Source organism: Myotis nattereri (genome assembly GCF_964212035.1).
Source record: "Myotis nattereri genome assembly, chromosome: 14".
Classification (NCBI taxonomy): domain Eukaryota; kingdom Metazoa; phylum Chordata; class Mammalia; order Chiroptera; family Vespertilionidae; genus Myotis; species Myotis nattereri.
In genome coordinates, this window is record NC_138089.1 from 37,851,338 (window position 1) to 37,877,968 (window position 26,631).

Genomic DNA, 26,631 nt, shown 5'->3' on the forward strand with positions numbered 1-26,631 from the left:
AGTGATTTCTGACACTGTTTCTTCTGGCTAGTTTGCATCTTCGGTGGGGGTGGAAAAAGGGCAAGAAGGAAAGGCGAGCCCTGGCCCGTTTGGTTCAGTGGATAGAGTGTCGGCCTGCGGACTGATGGGTCCCAGGTTCGATTCCAGTCAAGGGCACAGGCCTGGGTTGTGGGCTCAACCCCTAGTGTGGGGTGTGCAGGAGGCAGCCGACCAATGATTCTCATTGATGTTTCTATCTCTCTCCCTCTCCGTTCCTCTCTGAAATCAATAAAAATATTTTTTTTTAAAAAGAAAAAGAAGGAAAGGCGACCTCCAGCAAATATCTTGGAAGGAGCTAGAGAGAGAGCAAGCGCGGGAGGGAGGAGGGAGGAGAGAGAGAGAGGGAGAGACCGACCATTTCACATCTTTCAGGCTGTGGCTTGTAAATTTCCAAGATTTCCAACCTCCCCTTTGGGTTTTCATCAGCTGACCCAAGAAAGTTCCAGCCTGTGTTTGGCTCTCTGAGCATCATGTCCACTAGGGGGCAGGAGGCCCAAGGCTACAGAGGCCCAGCCAGCTTTTATTTAAGGAAACACAAGGCCATCTTTAATTATCAGGTCCCCCTGGGCTTGAACCACTGTGACAAGTGACATTGAAAAGGGAGAGGCTGCTGGCATTAACTCCTGGCTTTTTCTATTCCTGCCCTGTGACGCTCAGAGAGCGATTTTAGGCCACATGCCTGGGAGTCTGTTTCCTCTGCTTGGGGAAACAGCACACGCAGAACTCACCAGAACCAGGGGCCAGTCGGCATCGGACAGACAAGAAATAATGTGAGAGACGCCCCCACACACACCCACGGGCACACAGACGCTGACAGACAGGGACACCCAGGTCACGCTCCCCCGGCACACGGCTGTGACTCACCCTCTGGGTGGCGTGATTCAGCATCTCCTGCCAGGCCGAGTCGAACTGCCGCTTGTCGTCCTCGAGCAGCCGCTGCTCGGCCAGGGAGATGGTCTCCTTGGCGGCGCGCAGCACCTCCGTGGCCCTCTGGAAGTCCTGCGTGGCTTTCTGCGCTTCCAGCTGAGCCTGGTGAGGAAGGACCCTCGTGAGCCCTCGGGAAATGGCAGGGCTCCTGCTGGCCCATCACAGCCTCCCAAAGAGGAGGCTGGGAACAGGCCTGGCCCCCGCAGGTCCTTGTCAATGTCGGATGGGTCGGTGAATGGACAATTTTCACAGCCCAGAGCCCAGCAGACCAGATAAACATGCCAAGTTCCGGTCAGAGTCAGAGGTGGCAAGCCAGCCCCTCGGATGACAGGCATGGCCACCAATGGCCTGTCATGGGGTTATTTGCTAATGATGCCAAGGGAGATGCCGTGGTCCCCAACCCCATCCCCGCCCAGATCCGGGGCTCAATTCACAGCATGTCAGAGCAGAAAGTTCCCCAGAGGGTGGGAACCGTGGTCAGAGACGCAGACCTTCCCAGGCCCCCAAAGCTGGTGAGAAGCAGCTGTGACCGGACCCCGTGAGTCCCACCCCGTGCTGTCACTCAGCCAGACAGGCCCCCACCCAATTCACACCCACTTGCAGGGAATGTCAAGTGGAAGAATCTACAGACAAGGCAGCCGACCACGCTGGGCTACCACCAGCCACATGTGGCTTCAAGCATTAGAAATGTCTTCAATCCAAACGGAGTGTAAAACACCCCAATTGTGAAGACTTGTTGCTACAAAAAAAGAATAACCATCGCCTTCCTAACCATGTGGATGCCATGATGAAATGACAATATTTTGGATACACTGGGTTAAACAAAATAAAGTATACTGTTTCTATTTACTTTTTTTTTTTTAAACTGGGGATACCAGAAAGTGTGAAATGACATGGTTGACTCTCATTCTGTTTTCTTGTAGACTAGCTATGCCTCCTTCAAGAGAGGACCATGTGATCGCATCGGAAATCAACAACACACCCTCGGGTCCCCACTCTCGCAGGCAGAGCATGGGCAAGACACTGCCAAATGCTGCCCCGCTCAGTCAACCAGATCTGCATGCCAGTTACATCACTTTAGGAGATACCCACAGGGCAGTCCCTGGGACTGCGAAGGGGAACAACGGGGTTCCCACAAGTGGTCAAAGCCTCACATGACTTAGGGGAAGTCTTCAGAGACCACAGGCTGAGGACACTTTTCGAGACGGTTATGTGGAGCCCATCAGCCCCAGGCAAGGAACAGCTCTGTGACCCCCTGGGCGCCACACTCCATCACTCACTGCACACAGACTGGGCACCACACCTGCCCTTCCAGGCGTTGGCAATGTGGTCAGGGAGCTGACACCCCGCCATAACGAGGCGCCATGGGACGGAGGGAAACGTGTAGTGAGGGGATGCGAAGGGGAAACTTTCCAGTAGAGGAATCGAGGGGACTTCCCTCAAGGAGGATGGTCCTGAGCTGAGGACTGAAGATGAGGGTGATTTGAAAAGGGGGGTGGGGGACCGAAGAGGAAACAGAGTGTCTGTAGGAGACTTGACAAAGCAATTTCAGAAAAGAACCAGGAGGAAAGGCCTTGAATGAATGCCAAGCTATAGCTTCCACCAGTGGCCCAGAGACCTGCCTGCTGTGGACACCTGTGCGCCCTGGACCACACATCCACGCAGGTGGCCTCAGCCACACGGTGGGGACAAGGGGCCTGCTCTCCATAGAACTGACCAACCCACCGAGGAGTGACAAGACAGGGCGACGTTCTGCAACACAACTCACTGCTCCAGACCCCGTGCCTCCGGGCCCATCCATGGTTCTCCCCCAGGAGGGCAGCCCTCCTGGGGCCCTCCATTCACCCGGATGTGATGGGGGCAAGGGGGGAGCATGGGGACCCATCACTTAAGAGCTGCCCCCACCCTGCACCACCAACTGCCTACAGGCTCAAACCAACACCAGCCACAATGATGCATCCCACGGGATTCTAGCATTTTCTAAGAATCGATTTGAATGTGTTCTTAAGGAAATTTTAGTATTTCAGTTCATCGACATTCAGTTCATCCCCAGGTCTCCCTGCCTGAATTACGAAGCTCTTCTTTCCTCAAATAAAAAGAGAGATGCCCTCGTGGGCACCTTTAGAAGCGTGGCTTGAAGAAGCAGCCCTCTAGGTTGCTCAGTGAAAAAAAATAAAGAGGCGTGGCTGCCGTGCCCGGGCCGGCACCTCCTCGCCCACTGCCACGCATCTGATGAGCTCAAGTGAGGGAACCAAGTCTCTACAAAGAGGGGAGGGAGGAAGCCCAGCTACAGGGGCCTTGCAGAACATGCTCTTCAAGTTCCTACTGAATTTTCGAAGTTTCCAAAGGTTCCTTCCTTCCTGCATGGCGGTGTCAGAATTATGCTGATCTTGTCATAGCGTGAATACTACTAATACGAAGGTTCGGTCTGTGCTGAACCCACAGACTCTCCCCATCACTTACCTACTTATTCATTCAAGTAAGTGCTGGGCATGTATTCTGCACCACTGTCCATTCTCTCCACCCTCCTTGGTAACAGGAATGTCTCCGGGTGAGGCAACGTCCCTGCTGAAGACCCATTTCCCAGCTGCCACTCAGCTGGTGTCCCTGTCACTTTTGGCTAATGAGATAGACATGAACGCTGAGCGGGACTTCCAGGAGGGCCCCTTGTCTCTCCATGTGAGATGTGAATACAATGGCTGGTGCTTCAACAGCTATTTTGGACCATGAGGTAACTCTCTTAAGGATGTAAAACTGTAAGTTAGGCCTCTGCCCTGGACTGCCTACCTCCTGACTTTTCACATGACAGAACAAAATAAGTCTCATGCTTAAGCCAGTGTTGTTTGGGGGTTTTCTGTTCTATTCTGCCAAACCTAAACCTAAATGATAACACTTCTTTCCTCCACACAGCTGGGCTGTTCTGCAAACCTGACAGAAGTGACTGCAGCAGCCAGTGCAGACTGGTCAAATCCTGGCCATAGAAACTCAGGCGGCATCCAAGAGTCTGACCGAGGAGGACTCGGCTCCGAGACTGTGTCCCAGGGTCATCGTGGACACACAGCCTGGACAATCAGAGGCCAACTGAGCAATCCCCCGAGGAGCTGGCTGTCTGGTTCTCCCCATCTTGTGAAAGATGGTGCCCAGAAATCTTTTTTGCAACCAACCAGGTGTTACCTTCCGACTCTAGCAAAGGACCCAGCCCTCGTAGGAATACATTATTTGAATAAGGGCCTCCACGCACATGCACAGGCTCCCTGGTAATTAGCCCACTCGCAGCAGAGAAGCCCAGTTAGCAACGTGAAGGGCTGGGGCTCCGCTGAGAACAGTACCAGAGGTTGAGCTGTAAGACGCAACCCAGGAAAAATCCTAAATATCCTCATGACTCATGGACACTAATGGCCTTCATGGAAACAGCTCTACGGAGAGAATGTTAAGAGGCTGCCCATGAATGAATTTGATAAGCGACCTTCTTTAGCCACTGGCCCAGGCCAGCTGTGACTGTGAGGCACTCGGAAACACGTGAGTGTTCCATCCAGTGTCGTCAAGGGGGTGGAGGGTGGGGGTAAGAGAGATCTGCCTTTGTCCAGGCTGCCAGACGGGAAAGACTGCAGTCATGGCCGCCTGACTCAACTTCCACTCCAACCCGCAATCGGTGTCAGGAAGGAACAAGAGCATCTGGACATTTGCAACAAAGGTTCAACATAGAAGGAAGTTTAATGCCTTCGTTTGTGAAAGAAGGGCCCAGAGAGGGAAGGCAACGTGCTGAGTGCCACACAGCTACTTGGGGGCTGGCCAAAGCCAGGGAACCAGAGCCCCTGACCCCTGGTTGGGCTATTTCCGCTCTACCGTGGTGCGGTGCCTGCCGGCCTGGGTCACTCTGGCAATGACATAACCAGGGGACAAGTGGATTGCTGCCTCCCACCTGTGACTCAGGTGGCACCGAGCCGCCTAGGGTGTCACTAGCACACCAGCCAGTTAGCTACGGAAACGGAAAAGGAGATGGGGTCTTGTCACCTGGCTGCCCAAAGCCCCACCCGAGCTGGGGGCTCCAGGTCCCAGAGAGCACCCACAAGACGAGACACAGTTAATGCCTGACTACGAACCGACGTAAATGTGGACACAGATGATCACAAAGAAAATCACAGCAGCTACGGCTGGAGTATTTATTCTGAGTCAGATCCTGTATCTAAGGTGTTCTGAGTACAGTGCCTCGTTTAAATCTCAAAGTTACCCTCTGAGGTCAGTCCAATTATCATCCCTACTTTCTGAAAGGTTACATGCATTGCCCAAGATCACCCAGCCACCAAAGGTGGGGCCAAGATCCAAACCCTGACCCAGAGCTTCCTGCTAAACTTCTATCAATTACCACAAACTCCTGGCAAAGAGGCAGTGGTCAAGCTATGTTTGCTCTCACCTCTTCACCTAACGAAGGCCACACTGGCCACTGTTAAATGTGTGTGTGGGCGGGGGGGGGGGGGGGGTTCGCAGGGAGAAAAGAAAAGATGCCACTACCAAGGAGAGCAGGGGGTTCTCTCCACAGAGTAGGGTGGACGGAGGGGGCTCCTGTAAGAGCTGAGCTCAGTCAGTCAGGAGCCAGGGAGCGCAGTGGGGTCTAGATGCTGGTCCTGCGTGCTCTCTGAGCCCAACCTCCCCTCCCCAGCACTGTTTCCTCATCTGCTTGTGGATCAATGGCCCCCACTCACAGGGAGTGAGGAGGCTGAATGAGACACAGGGAGGCAGGGGCCACATTCCTCCATCCCATTCAGGGCACAGGCCCAAGGAGAGCTTCCCCACTTATTGGTACCTGAGGCCCAGAGGCATTCTCTGGCTTACTCAGGAAGGAGTGAGCTCAATTTGCATGCACTCCCAGTGCTTGATGGGAACAATTATGGAGCAACAGAGGCTTCCAGAAACCCCTGGACACTAGGGCATGAAATGGAAGATGGGACTACCCGCCTCCCTTGTAAAGAGAACCAGCAAGTCACCAGCCTGGGGTGAAGCGGAAGCTGCCCGAGTGAGGTCAGCAGTGGCCCTTCCACGTCCACGTCCACGTCCACGTCCACGTCCACGTCCACGTCCACGTCCACGTGGGGCAGCGCAGCACTGAGGAAGCACAGGCAGGCCTGGCTGCTCCTGCAGGGGAAGTGCTCTGGCTGGGATGCCCCCCCACCAAGGGGACAGGACAAGGTCCCTGCTGCACTGGGCAACCACTGGTGGGAAGCCCCGTCCTTGCTTTAAAATATACACACTCACACACTCACACACACACACACTCACACACATACACAAACTCACACACACACATACATACACACACTCACACACACAAACACACACACATACACACACACACACATACACACTCACACTCACATACACACACACACACTCTCAAACACACACACACACACACGCATACACACACATACACACACACACACTCAAACTCACACACTCTCACACACACACACACTCACACACACACATACTCACACACACATACACACTCTCACACACACACACACTCTCAAACTCACACACTCACACACACACTCACACACTCACACTCACACACTCACACTCACACACACACACACACACACACACACTCAAACTCACACACTCACTCACTCTCACACTCACACACACTCACACACATACACACACTCACACACACACATATACACACACTCACACACACTCACACTCACACACACACACACACACACATTCTGTCCTTGCCTCTTTATGTTGCTGCTGTAAAGAACCCATCCCCCAGCTAGAAGCTCATGAAGAAAAGTCCCAGATTCCTTTCCAAGCATCGAAGATCAAACCCTGGAAAGCGCGATCCAAACCCTGCTGGTCTCAGGGAGGGAGGGTGTGTGACATGAACATCAAAGTGGACAGACAGATGCATCTGTTCTCACTGTTACTCAAGCTCGTTTTCTGTGTTCAGAACAATCCTAGGAATCGGCACTTGCCAGAGTCTGAGACGTTCAATTCTAAAAACGTCTCATCCTTCCACGCCCCTTTCAAACCGCCCTGTGAGGTTCACTGAAGGGCAGCCAGAGGCAGGTACCAGCTATTGGCCCTGTGGATGTTTAGGACACAGACATCTTAACCAGAAGCATTTTCTAGAGAGAATTCCCCTGAGCCCATTTAGTTCCATGATCACTTTTCATGTCCAGGGCTCCTCACTTTTTTCATTCTTAATCAGTCAAAATTATTTCCATTAGCATCAGTTGTTTTCTGTTTCAAATCCATCTGAGCAATTGAACAGTTTTGTCCATATCAATTTTCTAATTAGAGCTTGTGCCATTGCGTTTTTCATTATTTCTATTAAACTCAACTTTCCTGGACCAATTGTTTGCAGATCAAAGAATTTGTTGAATGGATGGGTCATCGATTTTTACTCAGTCTCAAATGTTACCATGTACAGTTTGAGCCATTACCAGTTAACATTAAACTGTACACTATACAACATACTAAGCAATGTAAAATATTAAATAGAAGACCCGTGTATTTCTCCTTAGAGAAATATGACAAAACTCCGAGTGATTTTAACAGATGTCACACAGGGCCTAAAGTTGTTCTAGTGGACAGGCCACAAGGTTCCTTAATGCACTGTAATGTCAAAAGAGCCTCAAGGGATTAAGGGGGGGGGTAGTCAAGGTCACGGTCAAATACTTCTATTCTGTCCTGGGGTTGAAGATGAGCTGCTTAAAAACAAAAATTAGTCCCGCTGGCGTGGCTCAGTGGTTGAGCTGTCAACTTATGAACCCAGAGGTCACAGTTTGATTCCCGGTCAGGGCACATGCCTGGGTTTGGGGCTCGATCCCCAGTGTGGGGTGTGCAGGAGGCAGCCAATCAGTGATTCTCTCTCATCATTTTTTTTTAAATATATTTTATTGATTTTTTACAGAGAGGAAGGGAGAGAGATAGAGAGTTAGAAACATCGATGAGAGAGAAACACCAATCAGCTGCTTCCTGCACATCTCCTACTGGAGATGTGCCCGCAACCAAGGTACATGCCCTTGACCGGAATCGAACCTGGGACCTTTCAGTCTGCAGGCTGACGCTCTATCCACTGAGCCAAACCGGTTTCGGCTCTCATCATTGATGTTTCTATCTCTCTCCCTCTCCCTCTCCCTTCCTCTCTGAAATATATATATACATATATATTTATATTTATACTTATAAAAATATATATAAATATATACATATAAATGTTTTTAATTGGGTGCCAGAGCTGGAAATAGCATCTCCCTCCTCCCAGCCACAGCCGCGGAGGCGAGGACCTGAAGGCCTGATTCGGCAACGTGCTCTCACGTCCCAGTCTCTCCTTCCCTCCAGGGGAGGGGCCAGCTGCCCGGCCGGCCCTCGCCCTGGTCCTGCCTCTGAAGGCACCTGGGGACTGTGAGCAGAGCTGCCAACATTTCCACAGAGATGGCCCCACCAGGACCATGTGACAAACAGGCCCCCTTTCAAGGACCCCAGCTCTTCACACACCACAGTGCCAACGAGAGACCTCCAGTGCTCTGGACAGACGGGCATCGACTGAGCAGGACAACTGGCCACTGTGAGGCAGCACCCTGCATCCGAAGAACCGGGCATATTCCTGGCACCAACAATGACCGTTGTCTTGGGTCTATAACCTTGAACAAGTCACTGGACTGCGCAGGTCGGAATGCCAAGGCCTCTGTGAACTCCCAGGGAGCCTGCGTTCCAGCTGGAAGACGCATCATTACAGCAGGTCCTACCAGGCCACAGCCCACAATGCAGCGTCCGGCTTCCACCTGTGCAAACGGTCCATCAGCAGGCGAGTTAACCACTGGGCTATTCTGCTTTGCTATCGTCTCTATTGTTGTATATGTCTGCAAATTTTCCCTAATTAAACCTTCCAAAATTCCTTCTTGATGTACTTTTTAAAAAGTTTAGGATTTGAGAGAAACACTGATTTTTTGCTGTTGTTGTTGTTCCACTTATTCACACATCCATGGGTTGATGCTTGTATGTATCCTGACCAGGGATCGAACCCACAACCTTGTGGCAGGATGACGCTCTAACCCAGCGGTCGCCAACCTTTCGGACCTCACGGACCAGGTCCGAGGACCACTGGTTGGCGACCGCTGCTCTAGCCAACTGAGCTACCCGGCCAGTTCATGGACGTCTTGGTCAGCTATCACGCTGCTGTTTCTCTGGCATAGCTGCTTCCTTAAACGCGAACCTATGCACTGGGTTGAGCGATAGCGTAATGTGAGGGAAAGGGAGGTCTGCACTACTTGTCAGCTCAAAATAGACCAGCCGTTTCTAATCAAATGCAATCATAAGAAAACACATTTTTTTAAACAGCTGGAGAAATGTGAAAAAAGACTGGTTACTAGATATTAGACAGACTATTAATTTTGTCAGTTGTGAAAATGTGACCTTTTAAAAGGCTCTTCTCTGTTAGAGATAAATACTAAAGTGTTTATGGGTGAAGTAATATGATATCAAGGATTAAGAAAAAATAAGAAAAATGAAAAAACAGGGTGAGTGGGTAGATAAAACATGATTGGCAAGATATTAGCAATTGCTGGGCTGGTGATATGCTCACTGATTATTCTACTTTTGTGTGTCCTTGAACAAAAAGTGGTAAGGAGCCGAAACCGGTTTGGCTCAGTGGATAGAGCCTCGGCCTGCGGACTGAAGGGTCCCGGGTTCGATTCCGGTCAAGGGCATGTGCCTGGGTTGCGGGCACATCCCCAGTAGGAGATGTGCAGGAGGCAGCTGATCGATGTTTCTCTCTCATCGATGTTTCTGACTATCTCTCTCCCTTCCTCTCTGTAAAATATCAATAAAATATATTTAAAAAAAAAAAAGTGGTAAGGAAATTTTTTTCTCAGCCTATGGTTTATGCTATCACTTTTGCTATTTACCTGCCAGAGTCACAAAACTCTCAAGAAAATGCTACTCACTAAAAGATTAGGGAATCCAAAGATATTTGTTGATCATATCGTCTAAATAAATAAACAAACAAACAAACAAACAACATACAAACAAACAAAATACCTGCAGGATTGCCCACGAAGGGTAGTAAACAGTCAAATGCTAGCCAAGCGAGAGTCGCCTTTACAAGACTGGCAGGGCCGCCATCCCTCAAAGCCATCTTGCCCACATGCGATCTTTAAACAGGACCCATCCAAACTGGGGCGGGGGATGGGGGCAACATTGGCCCCCCAACATCCTGCTTGTGGCCAAACCCCTCCGGCTGTCCACAAGTTCTCATCTCTTCTGCTAAGATTTACAGCCCTCAGATCTTCCTCTGTCTCTAGCAGAGACAAGAAAAAAATACACCCACTCACAATGATCAAGCACATTATCACCATGGAGCCCTCTTCTTTTCTTTTCTTTTCTTTTCTTTTCTTTTAAACAATCTTTATTGTTGAAAGTATTATATATGTCGCCCTTTCCCCCATTGACCCCTTCTAGCCCACTCTTGCCTGGCCCCCATCTACCCCCACTACCCACCCCCCAGGCCTTCACCACCCTATGGTCTGTGTCCTTGGGTTATGCGTACATGCATACAAGGTCTTTGATCACATCCCACCCACCCTCCCCTGCCTTCCTTCTCCACCCCTCACCACAGAGCACTTTCAAAGGAGGGCAGAAACCAAACTGCAGGCCCTGCCCCTCCCCTGCACTGAACTTCTATGGAGGGAGGAAGGAGGGAGGGAGGGAGGGAGGGAGGATGAGGGGCACTGGGGCAGGGGTGCTCATTAAATCCCTACTGAGCGCCAGGTATTCACCTATGAAATCTAGCCGAGAGCCCTGCTGGCAAGTACTGCTGTGCCCCTTTAACACACAAAGAAACTGAGGTTAAGAAACTAGTCCCTAGGCCAGAAGGAAAGGAGACCGAGGCTCAAAGCCAGACCCCATGACTCTGGAGAGGGAAAGCACCAACCAGGACGCTCATTATTCCACTTCTCCAAGGTGACACGTAAACAGTAAGTCTCCAATCCCGGCGAGAGCCACAGGACCCCTGGGCACCCACAGTGCCATCTGCACGCCCCCTCTGCCGGGACCTCTGGCCAAGATGTTCTCCCTGAAAAGCATCCAGAGGCCTGACAAGCCCTGCCCAGCCTCTCCGCACCCCGCAGCGCTGGACCAAGGAGCAAACGGGCTCCAAGGAAACTGCGACCGGCTTTCCCAGCATCAGCTCTTTCCTGGACTGTTTTAAATGCTTTCTGTCTCTCAGCTTCCAACCCCACAGGCCCAACTTCAACTCCACCGGCATCCATTCTGCTTCACACGACTGCATTTGGGACACCTGGTCACCTTTCTAAAGTGCGTCTCTGATGATGTCACTCCCGTGCCTAACACTTCCCCGACGCCCAACAAACCTACAGCACAGCCGGGGTTCGCACTCACCAGCACCATCCACCCAGTGAGACCCAACCACTCACCGTTCCTTCAGCATTCCTCCCTCAACACACACCCTTCCTCCTCCCCACCTAGCGAACTCCTCCTCATCCTTGCCAACCCATCTCAAACACCCCATCTTTGGTGAATTCTTTTTCTACGACAGCATGCTGGACTCATTTGCTGAACAATCATCATCTTCTTCCTTATGACACGTCAATGGCCAAAAAAACAAAAGAAAGTTCTGGCCATCCCTCAGCCTCTTCTTTGGTGTGAACAGTCCTGTTCCTCTGGAACTTACAGGTTTTCCCCTTTTCTGAACTTCCATCGGTCCGTCTCCCAGCACCTGACAGAGACCTCGTTCAGAGACCGCGTCACACTGCCCAGCCGTGGTTGAGCACATGAGAGTTTGCAGAACGAAAGCTTCTTGAGGACAGGAACTGTGGTTTATCCTTGAGCACCCACACGCCCAGCACTGATGAGCACATGTCCCTTCCCCAAGCCACTCTCCCGGGAACTGTTATCCTCTCCATCCCGGCTCCACGGGCCATTTTGCTAAGGAAGGCCCTGCTCATGCTCCTCTGACATAGGAGAACTAATTAAGGGTCTGTGGTTGGCTGGGCCATGAGCCAGCCACCATTCCCCAAACAATAATGGCCTCCACTCCTTCAAATCCCATGCAGAGCAGTAAGAACCTAATCTAAGGTTATGGGGACAGCCAGTGTCAGAGGGAGACAGCATTCAGCATGTCACAGGGAGGCTAGCTCTGGATTCTGAGAAAGGGGGCAGCCGGAGCATCCATCCGTCCTCGCCACCTGCCCGCTAATGGGACACACCGCGTGCCACTTTCACGGGCTAACCCCATGCTCTGCTGGTCTCCATTTGGAAACTGCTGTCGAACATGATTTTTAAAATGGGTTCAAAGTCACTGACATTCCTCATGCCCCTGAGACAAGAAAATCTCAGGAGAAATGATGGGAGTCTCCACCTGTGGCCCCTTCCCTCCCAGGCTGGGACCCACAAACGGCGCTTATCACTCGGAGAGCTTCCTTCGATCGGCCAGGATGGGTCTGCCGCCAGCCAGCGCCTCGAACACCTGCTTGGCTCCACTCCCAAGACGCTGCCATTAACAGAGGCAGAGCGCACACCCAGTCTAGACAGAGTGACTTTAGCTGACACTACCTCGCTCTGCAGCTTGGAGTGGCTGGTTGGGAAGGGGGCTCTCAAGGCTTTCTACCTGGGAGAGACCCACAAAAGAGACGTGAAATCAGAAGGAGAAGGAACAGTAGGACAACTCGACCCCAGGGCCACAAACACGTGCTAGATGGCAAGAGACAGCTGGTCAGTCCCCCCGGCCCAGGGCCCTCTAAGTTGGTGCTACAGCAAAAGGCCCAGCATCCACAGCCTCTCCTTCCTGAAAAACGCAGGGAGTTTCCTTAAAGCAGCATCATCCTAGCGACCCTGGGAGCCTTACAGGAGCAGGGACCATGCGAGTGAAATTTTAATTCCCAAAACCTCCCCTGGTGGCCTGTACACTGCAGAGGTCGAAGAAATATGTGTTTAATTAAGAGACAGCTAGAGAGCAAATGATACGCCACAAACAACTCCCTGTGGTCGATCATTTTAATGCACTTTGCTAATTTTTTCTTCTGTGGCTCACAGAATCAGATAAATCTCTCTCCGGGAGCATTTATCCTTGGAAATGCCCATTTATAATGTGAAAACTCACCTGAATGATGCCTTAATTGTATACACTAGATGGTGCGGTGTGAGTGCCACTCTTTCCAGATGGGAATAATTCCCCTTCCGCTCTCCCTCACACACACCCTCCCCCCCGACCCCCAAGATGAATGATACATAACCCAGGTCCCAGTGGGTCTTTGGGAAATTCGTCCCTGGGTAAAATTCCACCCTCTCTGAGCTCACGGGACCAAGTACTTACTGCAGTAGTTTGCCATGTTATAAGAGAGTGTATGTGGAAAAACACTTTGACACCTGCCCAACATATGAGCATGTTGACACGTCTCTTGAATTATTTTACTATTCACTCGGTCTCCTCAACAAGATAGCAAACTCCACGAAGGCAGTGACCATGTTTTGTACACCATGAGCCTCCACCACCGTGGTGGGGAGGAACCTGCACCTGGAAACATGTTATTCCAAGCCCATCATCTGCCAGGGGCCTGGCTGCCCCTCCCCGGCTTCCCCAGGTTTCGGGCTTGCCTGGGCCATTCGTCGCCTGGCTCACTGAAGCGCAGCCAAAGGAGCGACTGATTCACTGAGATGCCAAACCCCCTCCTCCGACCCAGCTTTGGCCTCTAGGTCAACCTGACTTAATTTTAACTGCCACCTGCAAGAAGATCTCCAAAGGATTCCAAGGTCAGGGGGACGCAGATGCAAATGAAGGCTCAATATAAATAAGAGTTGGCACAGCACACCTCGCTGCCTGGCACAGTAGATGAAAAAGCTGAGGGATCCATCACAATGCAAGTGCAAAGACGTCAAACAAGGCTGAAGCCAGCAGACCCTGGCCTAAGAGTGACAGGGCTCAAGAGCGCACACACCCAGGCCCCTCCGTCCACTGGAGTTGGCGCCATGTCAAGCTACCCAGGGGTCTCTGAAAAAGACAGGAATAGCCATGTGACAGAGCCAGGGCAGCAGCTGGGCTCCCAGCCTAGAGAGGCAAAGTTGGCGCTAGCTGGCCTGGCAAGGGCTCTTCATGTGAGCCAGGGCTTTTGGCAAATCCCCTCCTTCCCACCAGGTATTGCCACGCAAAGTAGGTCTGAGGACTTGGGCCTCTCCCAGCTCTAGGGGACCAGGAACAAATTGCAGTCAATGGAAGGAACTAAGAAAAGGAAAGGATTAGACCAGCCCCATGGAAGAGTCTAAACATCGCAAGCCTATGTATAACCCTCCCAATTCCAAGCATCCCTCCTTTCTCCAAGCATTCGTTTCCCTTTTACCACACACCATGCATGTGAAAATTTGCAAAGGATCAGAGGCCATTTCTGCCCGCCAGGAGCTCAGACTCCACAGGTGGGTTCCTTCGCCCCAGGCGGCCCCAAGCGTAGAGGTTAGAACACAGGCTCGGGGCTGCCTGGGTCAAATCCTGGGCAGGCCACTCAGTAGAATGATGATCCAAGCACCTTATTTCACTTCTCTGTGCTTCAGTTTCCTCATCTGCAAAATGAAGGGAAGAGCAAATGCTACCTCATGGGGTTGCTTTGAGAAGTCAACAAGGCCAAGTGCTAAAACAGGCATAGGGTACACAGAATAAGTGTCAGCTGTTACATAAGCAAGCATTATGCAGTGTTAGCTCATGGTTATTAAGCCACAGGACATGGGTGACTTTTAAGGGAAGCTGATGAATACCCTAAACTCGTGATTATAATTTATGCACCCATGTGCACACACGCGTGTTTTCAGAGATGACATCCATAACTTCCGTCAAATTCTCCAGGAAGCAAAGCTGAAGACAAGCTTAGCGAGGGAAGGGCAATGCCGAGTCTGTAGATGTTACACTGGCCTGCGTCTTCACTTTAATCAGGCCAAGGTCGAAGCTAAGTAGTGCCGTCCAACAGAACTTTCTGCAATAATGGAAACATTCTCTATGTGCGCTGTCCCAAAATAGTAGCCATCAGCCCCGTCTGGCTACTGAGCATTTAAATGTGGCTGGTGACACTGAGGCACTGAACTTTTCCTTTTACTTTGTTGTATTAACTTATATTTAAGCAGTCACATGTGGCTGGTGGCTACAGTTCTGAACATCACAGAATTAGTCAGTCTGGGAGGAAAATATCACGAAAAGAACAGAATATTCAGTGATGCAGAACGTTCCGCGATGTACTCAGAAGTGAGTGCAACAGCAAGATGCACCCAGCAGATCTGAGTACTGGGGGGCGGACGGGAGGGTGCACACTGGTGCGCATCACAGAGGCGTGAGGTGCCAAAGGATGAGAGAGGCTGGCCAGACTGTGCTTGACACTAGAGACAGAAGAAGTGCTGTAGTCGTCAGGGTTCTTCAGAGAAACAGAACCAACGGGATGCACATATATACAGAGATTTCATTTAAGAAATCAGCTCATGTGATTAGTGAGGTTGGCAAGTCCAAAATCTGAACAGGGAGTGGTCAGCAGGCTAGAGACCGAGAGAAGCGTCGAGGCTGCAGTTCACGTCCAAAGGCTGTGCAGGGCAGAATTCCCTCTTACTCGGGGCAGGGCAGTCTTTTGATCTATTCAGGCCTTCAAATGACTGGGTCAGGCCCGCCCACACTATGGAGGGCAATCTGCTTTACTCGAAACCACCAGTTTAAATGCAAACCTCATCCAATAAACATCCTCAAAGAAACATTCAGAATAATGTTTGACTACATGCCTGTGGCCCAACCAAGCTGACCAATAAAATTAGTCACATCTACTAAAGTTTTTGAGCAAGACTATCAGTAGAATGACTTCGGCAAGATTCGGCTGGGGGGCGTGAGGGATAGGGAGGGGGCACTAGAAAACAGGAATACCAACTGAAAGGCTATTTCAATAGTCCAGGCAAGGCATGAGGGCTTGCACCAAAGAAGTGGCAAAGGGAAATGAGTCATTTACTTAGCATTTATTAAAAGAAAGTAGGAATGGATTCTGTGACAAAACACACACACACACCTTTATGGGAAGCTAGCATTTCCTTAGTTCTCCAGCACAATGTAAGGGAAAGGAAGTTTCCACACCCCATAAAAGAGGAGGAGGTAATGTAGCAGGCAGATACGGGGTTTGCTGTGCTTGTCTACTCCAAGAAGTCCTCCTATGCCTGCTCTGTGGGGCACAAATGCCCGTCTCTCTTTCCGACTCAGAGCCTTTCTAGAAGACAGAGAGGCCACACTACAGATGTGGCAGAGTTGTTTAGCTGACTCCCCATATCCATTCTCCCCTTCAGCCTTAGAAACAATTCTGCTAGCTAAAAAAAAAAAACAACCAACAACAAGCTGCACTGGCCGGTGCTGCTAAGTAGTTAGAGCATTGCCCATGCACCGAAGAATTGTGGGTTCAATTCCCAGTCAAGGGCACATACCTGGATTGCAGATTCGGGGAGGCAACCAATCGATGTGTCTCTCTCACATTGATGTTTCCCTCTCTCTCTCTCTCCCTGCCCTCTTCCTTCCCTCCACTCTCTAAAAGTCAATAGAAAAAATATCCTTGGGTGAGGATGAAAAAAAAAATACTAAAAAAAATCTTTAAGCCAAGCCTCCCTTGTAGTTATCCATGATTATGTGACTAGATTCTGGCAATGAAACAAGCAGGGACTTCCACAGACTCTTTAACACAGAAGAAGCATATGCCCCTGCCCCTTCCTTCCTCTTTTCCTGAAATACAGATGGGATGGCAGGAGCTCCTGGAGCTATCTCGGACCATGAGGTGACCTTGAGGAGGGGACTCACATACTAAGATGAAGAAGTAATAAGCCACGGGGTCTCGGATAACAATTGAGTCACAGCACCAGCCTTGACTGCCTAATTCAGGTCTTTTTTTTAGGTGAGAGAAGGGAGCCTTATGTGTTTAGACCACTGTTTTTGAGTCGTCTGTTACTTGCAACCAGATGCAATTCCTAGTGGAATACAAGATGAAACCACTCTTTTGTGCACAAGGCAATGTGAATTTCAGGCTGTAAAACTTCATCTGTATAGTTTCTTATGGTCTTGGGTGTTGGGACGGGGAACATATATAAACTAGCATAGTGCCTTATACCTTACTAGTGGCCCGGTGCATGAATTTGTGCACATGGAAAGGAAATTAATTAGGAGAAATATTTTAATATTGCTCTTCACCCTTTCTCTATACTAGAAGTGCCAATAGTTGGTCTTCAGATACATTCTGTCAATGACACCCGCTTCTTTTGACTTCAGAGGTATGTTGTGCCAACAGTTGGTCTTCAGACATAGTCTGTTGATGACGCGCTTTCTTTCAGCTTCAGAATGTCAACAAAAACAACCAAATTCATGATTGGCAATGACAGATCGAAACACGCGTGTGCAATTGGCCCCGAGAGCTTTTTATATATTGCACATGTGCAAGTCAACATTTATTTTTAAATCATCAGTGCGTGTCATATGTACCAGCCAGTCGGCCGGTCAGTCGGTTCGTCAGTCCGATGGTCAGTCACTTAGCCTTTTATATATGTAGATGATTTCCTTCCAACAGCTGCTCACTGAAGAGCCCACTACAGATGCCCTCGCCCACCCAGGTGGAACGCCCAAGTCAGGGTGGAAACAGACCTCCTGGTATTCTGGTATAAAGAGAATCTTCACTCAGATGGCCTGAGCCTGAGATTAAGAGACTTAAATTCAAAGAATAGGACAATCTTAGAAGAGCTCGGGACACCACAATTGTTAGAAATAGCAAAGGCCCAACACCTCTGCAGGATGGTGCTTTGCCAAAAGGGATGGGGAATGCACCTGAGGGTGGATACAAATTGATGAACACACGGTATCTCTTCCTTACTTCATTTAAACCGTCTCCTCAAAGGGAGGCTTCCTAAACAAAGCCCACAGGTGCCCACACTGAAGCAAAGAAATGCTCTTTCCTCAGGGAGAATGTACGTTCTCCAGTGCCTACAAAATTTCAAATGGAAAAATGAATAAACAAAGCAGCCCAGGATCACATTAACTAAGAAAGGCACTCAAGACTGGGGTTAGAGGAGAAAGCTGGAAGGAGGCAGACGCCAGGCAATGTCTGCACAAGTCAGTGGAAAAACAGCTGAGGAACCCACATTCCAGAAGTTTCCTGAGAAGAGGCCCAGTTGACGTGTCCTCCCATGGAACCCTCCAGAATTCTGTCCGGAGCTGACCTGCTCTCAGCAATCAAGCTCTTGGGGGTTAGGGAGGAACAGACTCAGCCGCTGAGCTTAGAAACCCCATTTCTTCCTAGGAAAGCCAGGCTTAGGAGTACCTAGAACAGGTGTGTGAGCATATAGAGTGCTTTTCGGTTGTACTGAACACCCCCACGGATGCCCTCACTGTACTTGCCCAAGGCTACGGCTGAAGAACGGTAATGCAGGGACCAGAACCCTCCACAGCTCCACAGGCTATGAATTCAGAATCCCTGAGAAGGGGCAGCTGACTCCAAAACTACCTTCTCCATCTGGCTGATGACTCAACACCCCAACTTCCCCCCTTTGTAGTACATAAAAATACAGGACTCCCAGTTAAATCTGACTTTCGGGTAAATAACAAATTTGTTTTACTTAAGTATTTCCCTACTCTTGCATGAAACAGAGTTATACTTTAAAACATGATCTGAAATTCACGTTCAACTGGGTGGCCGGCACTCTGTCTGCTGACCCCACCTTTGGCTTAAACTCCACAAGAACATTCTACTGCACAGAAATGAAACTCTGTCTCTGGCCTGGACTTCTGGGTATTGCCCTCTTGGTGCCATGGGTGTGGTTCCTTCACACACCTGTCAAGAGCTGGACATGAGCCCTAGCCAGTTTGGCTCAGTGAATAGAGTGTCGGCCTGCAGACTCAAGGGTCCCAGGTTCGATTCCGGTCAAGAGCACATGCCCAGGTTGCAGGCTTCATCCCCAGTAGGGGGCATGCAGGAGGCAGCCAATCAATGATTCTCTCTCATCATTGATGTTTCTATCTCTTTCTCCTTCCCCCTTCCTCTCTGAAATCAATAAAAAACATATTTTTTTTAAAAAAAAAGAAAGAGCTGGACATGAGCATCAGGATAGAAACAGCAGATGGCAAACCATGGGAATGTTTGCTTTTTGGGTTTTTGTCGTTTTGTTTTGTTTTTCAGCAGAACCAAAGTTTACTGGGAGCATCCGTGCGAATTAAAGTCCATCAGTTCATGTGTAGGTCCCACACGGCCATAAGCCAGGTGGGCGCAGGGACGTGCTCTCCCGTCAGGAACCCGTTGTGTGCTGGGGAGAAGGGCGTAGGGCCATGGGGATGTTTTTAGAGCATACGTACTTGAACATCCAGAGTAAAGCTCTGAGATATAACAGTCAGCTACTCCTCAGAGTAAACAAGTCCATCGGATCTTAAGGGTAGATTTTCATAGAAGGGACGGGGGGGGGGGGGGGGGCAAAATATGAAGTCACACAGGGAGGGATGGGAGGTGGGAGGGGAAAAGAAAGGAAAGCAGGGGGCGGGCGGGGGGGGCGGCGCAGGGGAGATCCCCAAGGCGAGGAAAGGGAATGGAAAGTAAACCAAACATGCTCCGGAGAAATCTTACCATTGGGCCAGGGCCCAAACCTTGCTGCCTGGCAACAAAACGCCTACCCATGTTGACAAAACTGGTAGCCACATACATCTCCTACTCTGATTTTCTCATCCGAAAAATCAGTCACCCGCCCCCTCCTTTCCAGGGGGTGCCCGTGGTTTACAACGTGGGGAGGAAGGAAGGGGTGATCTATGTCAACGCAATAATTTCACTGAAGGCAGATGGCAGGGAGGGGAGGAAGCAAGAAACAACCCCATCCAGCTCGGCCTCTAACTGCTAAACTGCAGTGACAAACCCCATCTGTTAGCTTCGGGCAGCATGTCGCCTAGCAAGTGACACTTCCTGGGAGTCAGCGGTGCCTCCGTGAAAAGCAAAGGGGACAGGGAGAGGGGAACCGTCCCTGGCAAAGCTCCCAACCGACAAGGTCATGGTGGGTAGCATGCTTACTACTGCCTGGGTGAGGCCCTGCATGTGAGCAGTGCCCCATTCCGGGCCTTCTGCCACCTGCCAGTCAGGTAAGGGTCCAATGCAAGGGGCCCACAGAACCACCAGGAGAGGAAACCTCAAGATCAACAAGGCTCCCTGCTCCGCTCCAGCAGGACTCGGAGGCAGAGCCAGACAAGCAGGAGCTGAGTGACTCCAAAGGAGGTGGGGGGGTGAGGGGGGTGTCCTTCCGACTGAAGCCTCAAGACCTACTCTAGCCAGCAACCTGGGTCAGAAGCTCCCCTCTCCACGCAGATTCAAGATTCTAGGCTCCACACTGCGGCGGCTCCTTCCCCCCAGTCTCCAACCAAGACTGCAGGCAGGATGCGTGCGGCCCTGCAGGCGAGGGAGAGTTCATGGCCGTCTCCCTTCTTGCTGTAAATCACTAGGCTCTCTGCTCTGCGACAGGTGCCCCGTCCCTCCGCTGCTTGCCCTTGCCGTGGGCAGCCGGGATGACGCAGTTCCCAGGAACCGGCCGGTGGCCACCCAGCGGGAATACGATCGGGGCCCCCAGGATGGACGTCACTGACCCAACCTCCTGACCCGAGTCCCACGGCGAGAGCTGCCTCCCAGGCAGGAGAGCGGCTCAGCAGAAGTCGAAGTGACCGGGAAGAAGGGAGGCAGGACGGAGCTGCACTGGCCCCAGAACAAGACAGAGGGCCATGAGGGGGAGAAGCCTGAAAGGGCCCCCAATTACTTAGAGCAAGAGCCTCCCAGTTCCCCCAGGGCAGGAAAGGCAGGGAACTAAGTGCACAGATGAGCCCAAAATCTTCCTTTAGCCCAACCAGTCAACTGTTTCTCCTGCCCGTTCCCTACGATGTGTCAGAGGGTAGGGAAGGCTTTGCAACAGTCACCAAGTGCCTCCTACGTGCCAGGCACCAGGCAGCAGCCAGAACCGGGTAGATGCAGGTTCAAACCCTTGCTCCTCTCCTCACGAGATCTGTGATGTGGACGCGTTACTTTTCCTCCCGAGCCTCAGTTACTACCCCCCGCTCCGTATGACGACGGTAATGCCACCTTGCCCTGCCGCTGTGAGGAGTAGATGAGATAATGCACACAAGGGGCCTAACTACTGCTGACCTGGGCACCTAGTAGGTCCTCAATAAATGAGGATGTGGGGAGCCCCCGGAATAACTCAACTTCTCTAAACCTCAGTTTCCTCTTCTGCAAAAAAAAAAAAGAAGTGCCTCTCTCATGCACTAAAGCACGTAGAAAAGTGCATGGTTTACAACGAGTGTTAAAATGACTCCTTTTCCTCCTCCCTCCGTCCTTAATCTCTGACTCCTGTCCCTCCATACACTCTCCTCCGTACTCTTCACTCCCAACTCCCCACCTGCAGCCGCCCTGAAATTCCCAGTGAGGAAACCGTCACACGTTCAACACTCAGGAGAGCCAACTCACCACCGTCTCCCAAAGCCGATCCCCAGCCTCTCTGTTTCCTAACTGGCTGCTCAGGCTCTTCAGGTCCAAGCCTCGGGGTTCCCTCTGAGCCTTTCTCGGCGGCTGGCTAACCACTAAGTGTGCCAGTCTTCGTACTCTCTCGGATGAGGCGCACCCCACAGAGGTGTGTGTACAGGCCTGACGGCTTAGCTTCAGCTCCAAGCCTCGGGGTTCCCTCTGAGCCTTTCTCGGTGGCTGGCTAGCCACTAAGCGTGCCGGTCTTCGTACTCTCTCGGATGAGGCGCACCCCACAGAGGTGTGTGTACAGGCCTGACTGCTTAGCCCAGTAGCTGAGGCAGATGCAGCCAGAAGGGCCCAAGTAACAGTCTCTGGGCTCAAGACTACTTTCCTCATCTGTAACGCGGGGACAAAAGGGGGAGACAAATGGCATCCCCTACACAGAGCAGTACCCATGCTGCCTAACACACAGGTCTCAAAAGATGGGGCCAGATTAAGGTAAGGACAGGACACTGGTCGCTGATGCCCAATCAACTTGACAAACACAACATGAGCCCCATGTGCCAGAGCCCACCGTGGCTGCTCTGCAGCTTCTCAAGCCAGTCTGGAGGCCGGGCGGGGCTGCCAGGTGCTCCTGCAACTGGCCACAGGCCACGCCGTTCCTTCCCTAGCTGGTCCCCCAGCCCGGCTCCCTTCCCGCAGCCCTGGTCACCTTCATGCTGTCTTCTCCCTCCCATCTCAGCCCTGTCCTGTGTACCCAGACTCTCTCCGTGCTTTGGGGCTCAGGCGTGCTGCTCTTCCCCAAGCGTTACACACACACACGCACACACACACACTGATCTCGCTCCACTGGCTTCTTCCACATGCCATCAACCATGCCATGTGGCCCAGTTCTCTAACCAATGAGCTCACTGGGCTCATTACTTGGTGAATACAATTGGTCGGTCCTCATTACTCATGCATTCCATATCTGCGACTTTGTCTACTTGCTAAAATGTATTTGTCAACTCAAAATCAATATTTATGGTGCATTCTGGGCCATTTCCGGACGCACACAGAGTAGCGAACACCTTGAGTCACTCAACGTGCACACTCCCAGCTGAGGTCTCCCGAGGTGGCACTGCCTCCTCCCTCCAGCTCTCACACTCAGCAAACAACTGTCCATCTCACAGGCTAGCTAGGGCCATGTTTTCCCCATTTTTGTTGGTGATCAGGTATTTAAATTGGCCCCCAAGCCTAGTGCTGAAGTGCTGTCCAGTGTTCCTCAGCCCGAGAAGGCTGTGATGCCCCTTACAGAGAAAACACTCCTTTCAGATAAACTGCATTCAGGCATGAGTCACAGTGCTGCTGGCCATGAATTCGATGTTCATGAGGCAACAACAGGGTACATCCAGGAAAGGGGAGAGGAAATTTGCAGATCCGCACTGGAGGCCGCCCCAGTTCGTGTAAAAATGAAGTCTACAGCACATGATGAAACCTTGGAAACGTGGCTAAATCTGTGGACTCCATTTGACATCGACGCCGGAGAGGTCATGACCAATTAAAAATGGATGGTAGGCAAGTCTGTGAGGCTGAACGCCAAAGAAATTTATGAACATGTCGCCCAGGGTCAGGAAAATGTTCAACCCTTCTCGGCTAATGTTTTATTATAAAGAACCTGGGCCTCTCAGTCCCCCCTTACGGAGGGTCTTCTGCAAACAAAACCGATCTAGAATTTCCCAGCACAGGAAGAGGCAGCACTCCGTTCTTCTGTGATGAACATAGGAATTCGGGGGACTGCCTGATGCACGTGACCTAACCCATGTCACGGGAAGCACGACTCCGCATCCATTTGGGGGCCTCGCCACATTAGCTGTTTGGGCTTAGAGCGCTTTAGATCCGTCAAAAAGTCAGTCAGCTATTTCCTCAGCATCAGTTTTTGATCCTCTGGCATGTTTTATCCTCACAAGGACTAAGTCCGTATGGACGCAACCTGCCTGGGACCACCTTCTGTCCCCAGTCTATCTTCCCTATCCTCACCCAGCCTGCACAGGTTTGCTTCTTCTTCCCAGGGGTTTTTACTGTGTTTTGTTTGTTTGTTTGTTTTTAAGGCAGCAGATCCACCAGGGAGACATAATACTTGACAAAAAATACATCTGAAATAATAATAACTTACTTTCTTTTCCTTTGATCCCAATGTTTCACATGTATTAATTTAATACAACGGTAAGTTGTAAAAATGGCTATAATACTTTGCAGGCAGAGCTTATGGTTTCCCACCTTTTTTAATTTTTTTTTTTTAATTAATTTCAGAGAGGAAGGGAGAGGGAGAGAGAGAGATAGAAGCATCAATGATAAGAGAGAATCACTGATTGGCTGCCTCCTGCACACCCCACACTGGGGATCAAGCCCACAACCCGGGCATGTGCCCAGACCGGGAATTAAACCATGGCTTCTTGGTTCATAGGTCGACACTCAGCCACTGAGCCACGCCAGCTGGGCTGTTTCCCACCTCTTGACTTTGGACTGGCCGTGTGCCTTACTCCTCCCAAAGGGACAAATGGGATGCAAGCAGCGGCCTGGAATCCCCACAGGAAGAAGGCCCCCTGGCCTGCGAGATGAGACACGTGTGGTCCAGTCACCCCTGACGCCTCAGCTCACAACCAGCCAACTGCTTGATGGATAAAACCATCCAAGATCAGCCAGCCTCCAGCCAACCCACCAAGCGACTGTAGATGCATGAGATCAGCCAGTCAGGAAAACTACCCAGCAAAATCATGAGCTAACGAAGTGCTGTAAGCCCCTAAGTTTGAAGTGGTTTGTTCCATAGCAAAAGCTAGAACTGACACACAACTCCACTTTACAGATGAAGAAACTGAGGCACAGAGATTAAGCAACCTGCTGAGGTCCCACTGCTATTAAGCGGTGAATTAGAATTCAAAGGCAGGCAGGCATTCTGGCTCCAGGGGCTAAGTATTGCTGATTGCCCTACAGCTAAGTCATTCTACAAATTTCAATGTTTCCCCGCTCACTTCCCCAAAGAAGTCAGGATGGAACATGAACATGCATGGCCCGTAAACCCCAAACAGGCAACTTTCAGCACCGGATAACCCTCTGCTGCTCTCCAGATTTGCAACGCACTTCTCACAGCTCCAACCAGTTAAAAATAACAAGAGCTGCCCCAATGTCCATTTAAAGACGAGTGAGGAAGGCCCTGGCTGAGCAGCTCAGTTCGTTAGAGCATCGTTCCAATATGCCAAGGTTGCAGGTTCAATCCCCAGTCAGGTCACATACAAGAAATAACCCATGAACTAATGAATACGTGGAACAACAATCAATCCCTCTCTCTCCCCCCGCCCCTTCCTCTCTCTCTAAAATCAATAAATAAAAAGTTTAAAGATGAGTGAGTAAACAAAATGTGGCCCACATATACAGTGGAATATTCTTCAGCCTGAAAAGGGAATGAAAACCTAACATGTGCTACGATACGGGTGAACCTTGAGGACATGATGCTAAGTGAAATGAGCCAGTCACGGAAAGACAGATAGTGCAGGACCCCACGTACATGGGTGCCTGGAGGAGTCAGGCTCATAGAGACGGAAAGCAGAATGGTGGCGGCCAAGGGCTGAGGGAAAGGAGAAATGGTAAGTCACTATTTCATGATTACCGAGGTTCAGTTTCGGAAAATGAGAAAGTTCTGGAGACGGATGGCGGGGAGGGCTACACAGCAATATGAATGTCCTTCGTGCTACTGCACTGCACACTGAAAAAAAGGCAAATCTTGCATACAGTTTACCACAATCTTTTGTAAAGGAAAACAATTCCAAGGGTTGGGCCTGGCAGGGATAAAATGCAAGCCCAGGGCCACTGTTTGACCAGACAGAACCCAGGGAGCAAAATGAGCAAGAAACACTCCACTGTTCAGGTTTCCCAAGTCCCACGGCTCCACCCCCTCGTCACAATGTCCCTGGCCACACACTGAAGGCCAGATGGGCCGGCAGATACAGCAAAGCCACCTTAAAAACAAGCTCCGGCTCAAGGAAAAAACCCTCAGATAAATCAAAGCCAGCTCCCTGCCCCCAGCTCAGCCCAGAAAAGAAAAAGCAGACATCTTCTACATCCTCCTGGCAGGATGTAGCCTGGGTTTTCTCAAAACCACAGGGCTGGGCCTGACTCACTTAGTAGGAAAATGAGTTGACACCAGGAATAATAAAGTCGATGCACATTTTGATGGGGAGATAGAATTTCTACAGGCCGGACAGTTACAAATCTTTGTAAACTCTTTACGGAAAGCCAAGCTGTTAGGAGAAGTTTCTCCCTTTGTTAAGTCTCCACCGTTCCACTGAGCCTCTGGCTGGATGGACATGGTCATCCCAGACATATAATAAAACCACCCTGCAGTATAATCTTTAGTTAAAAAAACAAACAAACAAGAGCTATACATCAACTGTTAACAGAGGGTATGGGGGCTTATTTTCTTTTTTGTTTATTTTCGATATTTCCTACCACATTTTTTTTTAAATGAAGCCAAAACCTAAGCTCACGCAGGGATTCCATGGCCAAACACTCTCCCATGAAGTCCTAAGGACGACCTCAAGAGAGCCAAGGCTGGTCCGTGACCATAGAGTCCCACGGACGAGGATGCGGAGGCTCTGGGAACGCACTGGAAGGAGATGCTCTGAAGGCCTCTGAGAGGCCATCCCTGCTCCACAGCCAGAGGGGTCTGTCCACATAGAAAGGAAGGGGGCGGAGCAAGACCAGAGGAAGAAAACAGGAAGCCCCACCCCTTCACCATCAGGAAGGTCCCGCTGGTGCAGACAGACGGCCACCTGGCCCAAGCCCAGACAGCCCCCATCCACGGCGATGAGATGTGACATCCGCACCCAGCCTGGGCCTCTGAGCATCCTTCCAGTTCCTCGGCTACAGACCAACAAGAGCCCTTGGGGCCGAGGGGCAGGGGTCAGTCTGAGACCTCTCCGCCCTTCTTCCTGCCCCGCCTGCAGAGGCAGGACTTGAAGGGGCGGGCGTGCAGGCACCGGGCTGGGCAGGAGGCCCCAGCATTCATCTTGAGCTCTGCCAGTGGACAGTGGTCAGTCGCAGGCCGCCGGGGGCTGGCTGTTATGTGATCAGACCTGATGGCTCAGCGCCCTGTCCACAGGACTCAGTGACTGTCCTGATCACTTATGCTCAC

At 50.9% G+C, this 26,631-nt stretch overlaps 1 protein-coding gene across 1 annotated transcript in view; it reads right to left on the bottom strand.

Moving 5' to 3' along the window:
• SH3BP5 (SH3 domain binding protein 5) overlaps positions 1-26,631 on the bottom strand; it is a 69,344-nt gene that overhangs the window by 10,819 nt on the left and 31,894 nt on the right. The window contains exon 4 of the mRNA XM_081105482.1: positions 904-1,068. Within this exon, the coding sequence (XP_080961608.1) occupies positions 904-1,068 (165 nt within the window). The remainder of the gene's footprint in view (positions 1-903; positions 1,069-26,631) is intronic.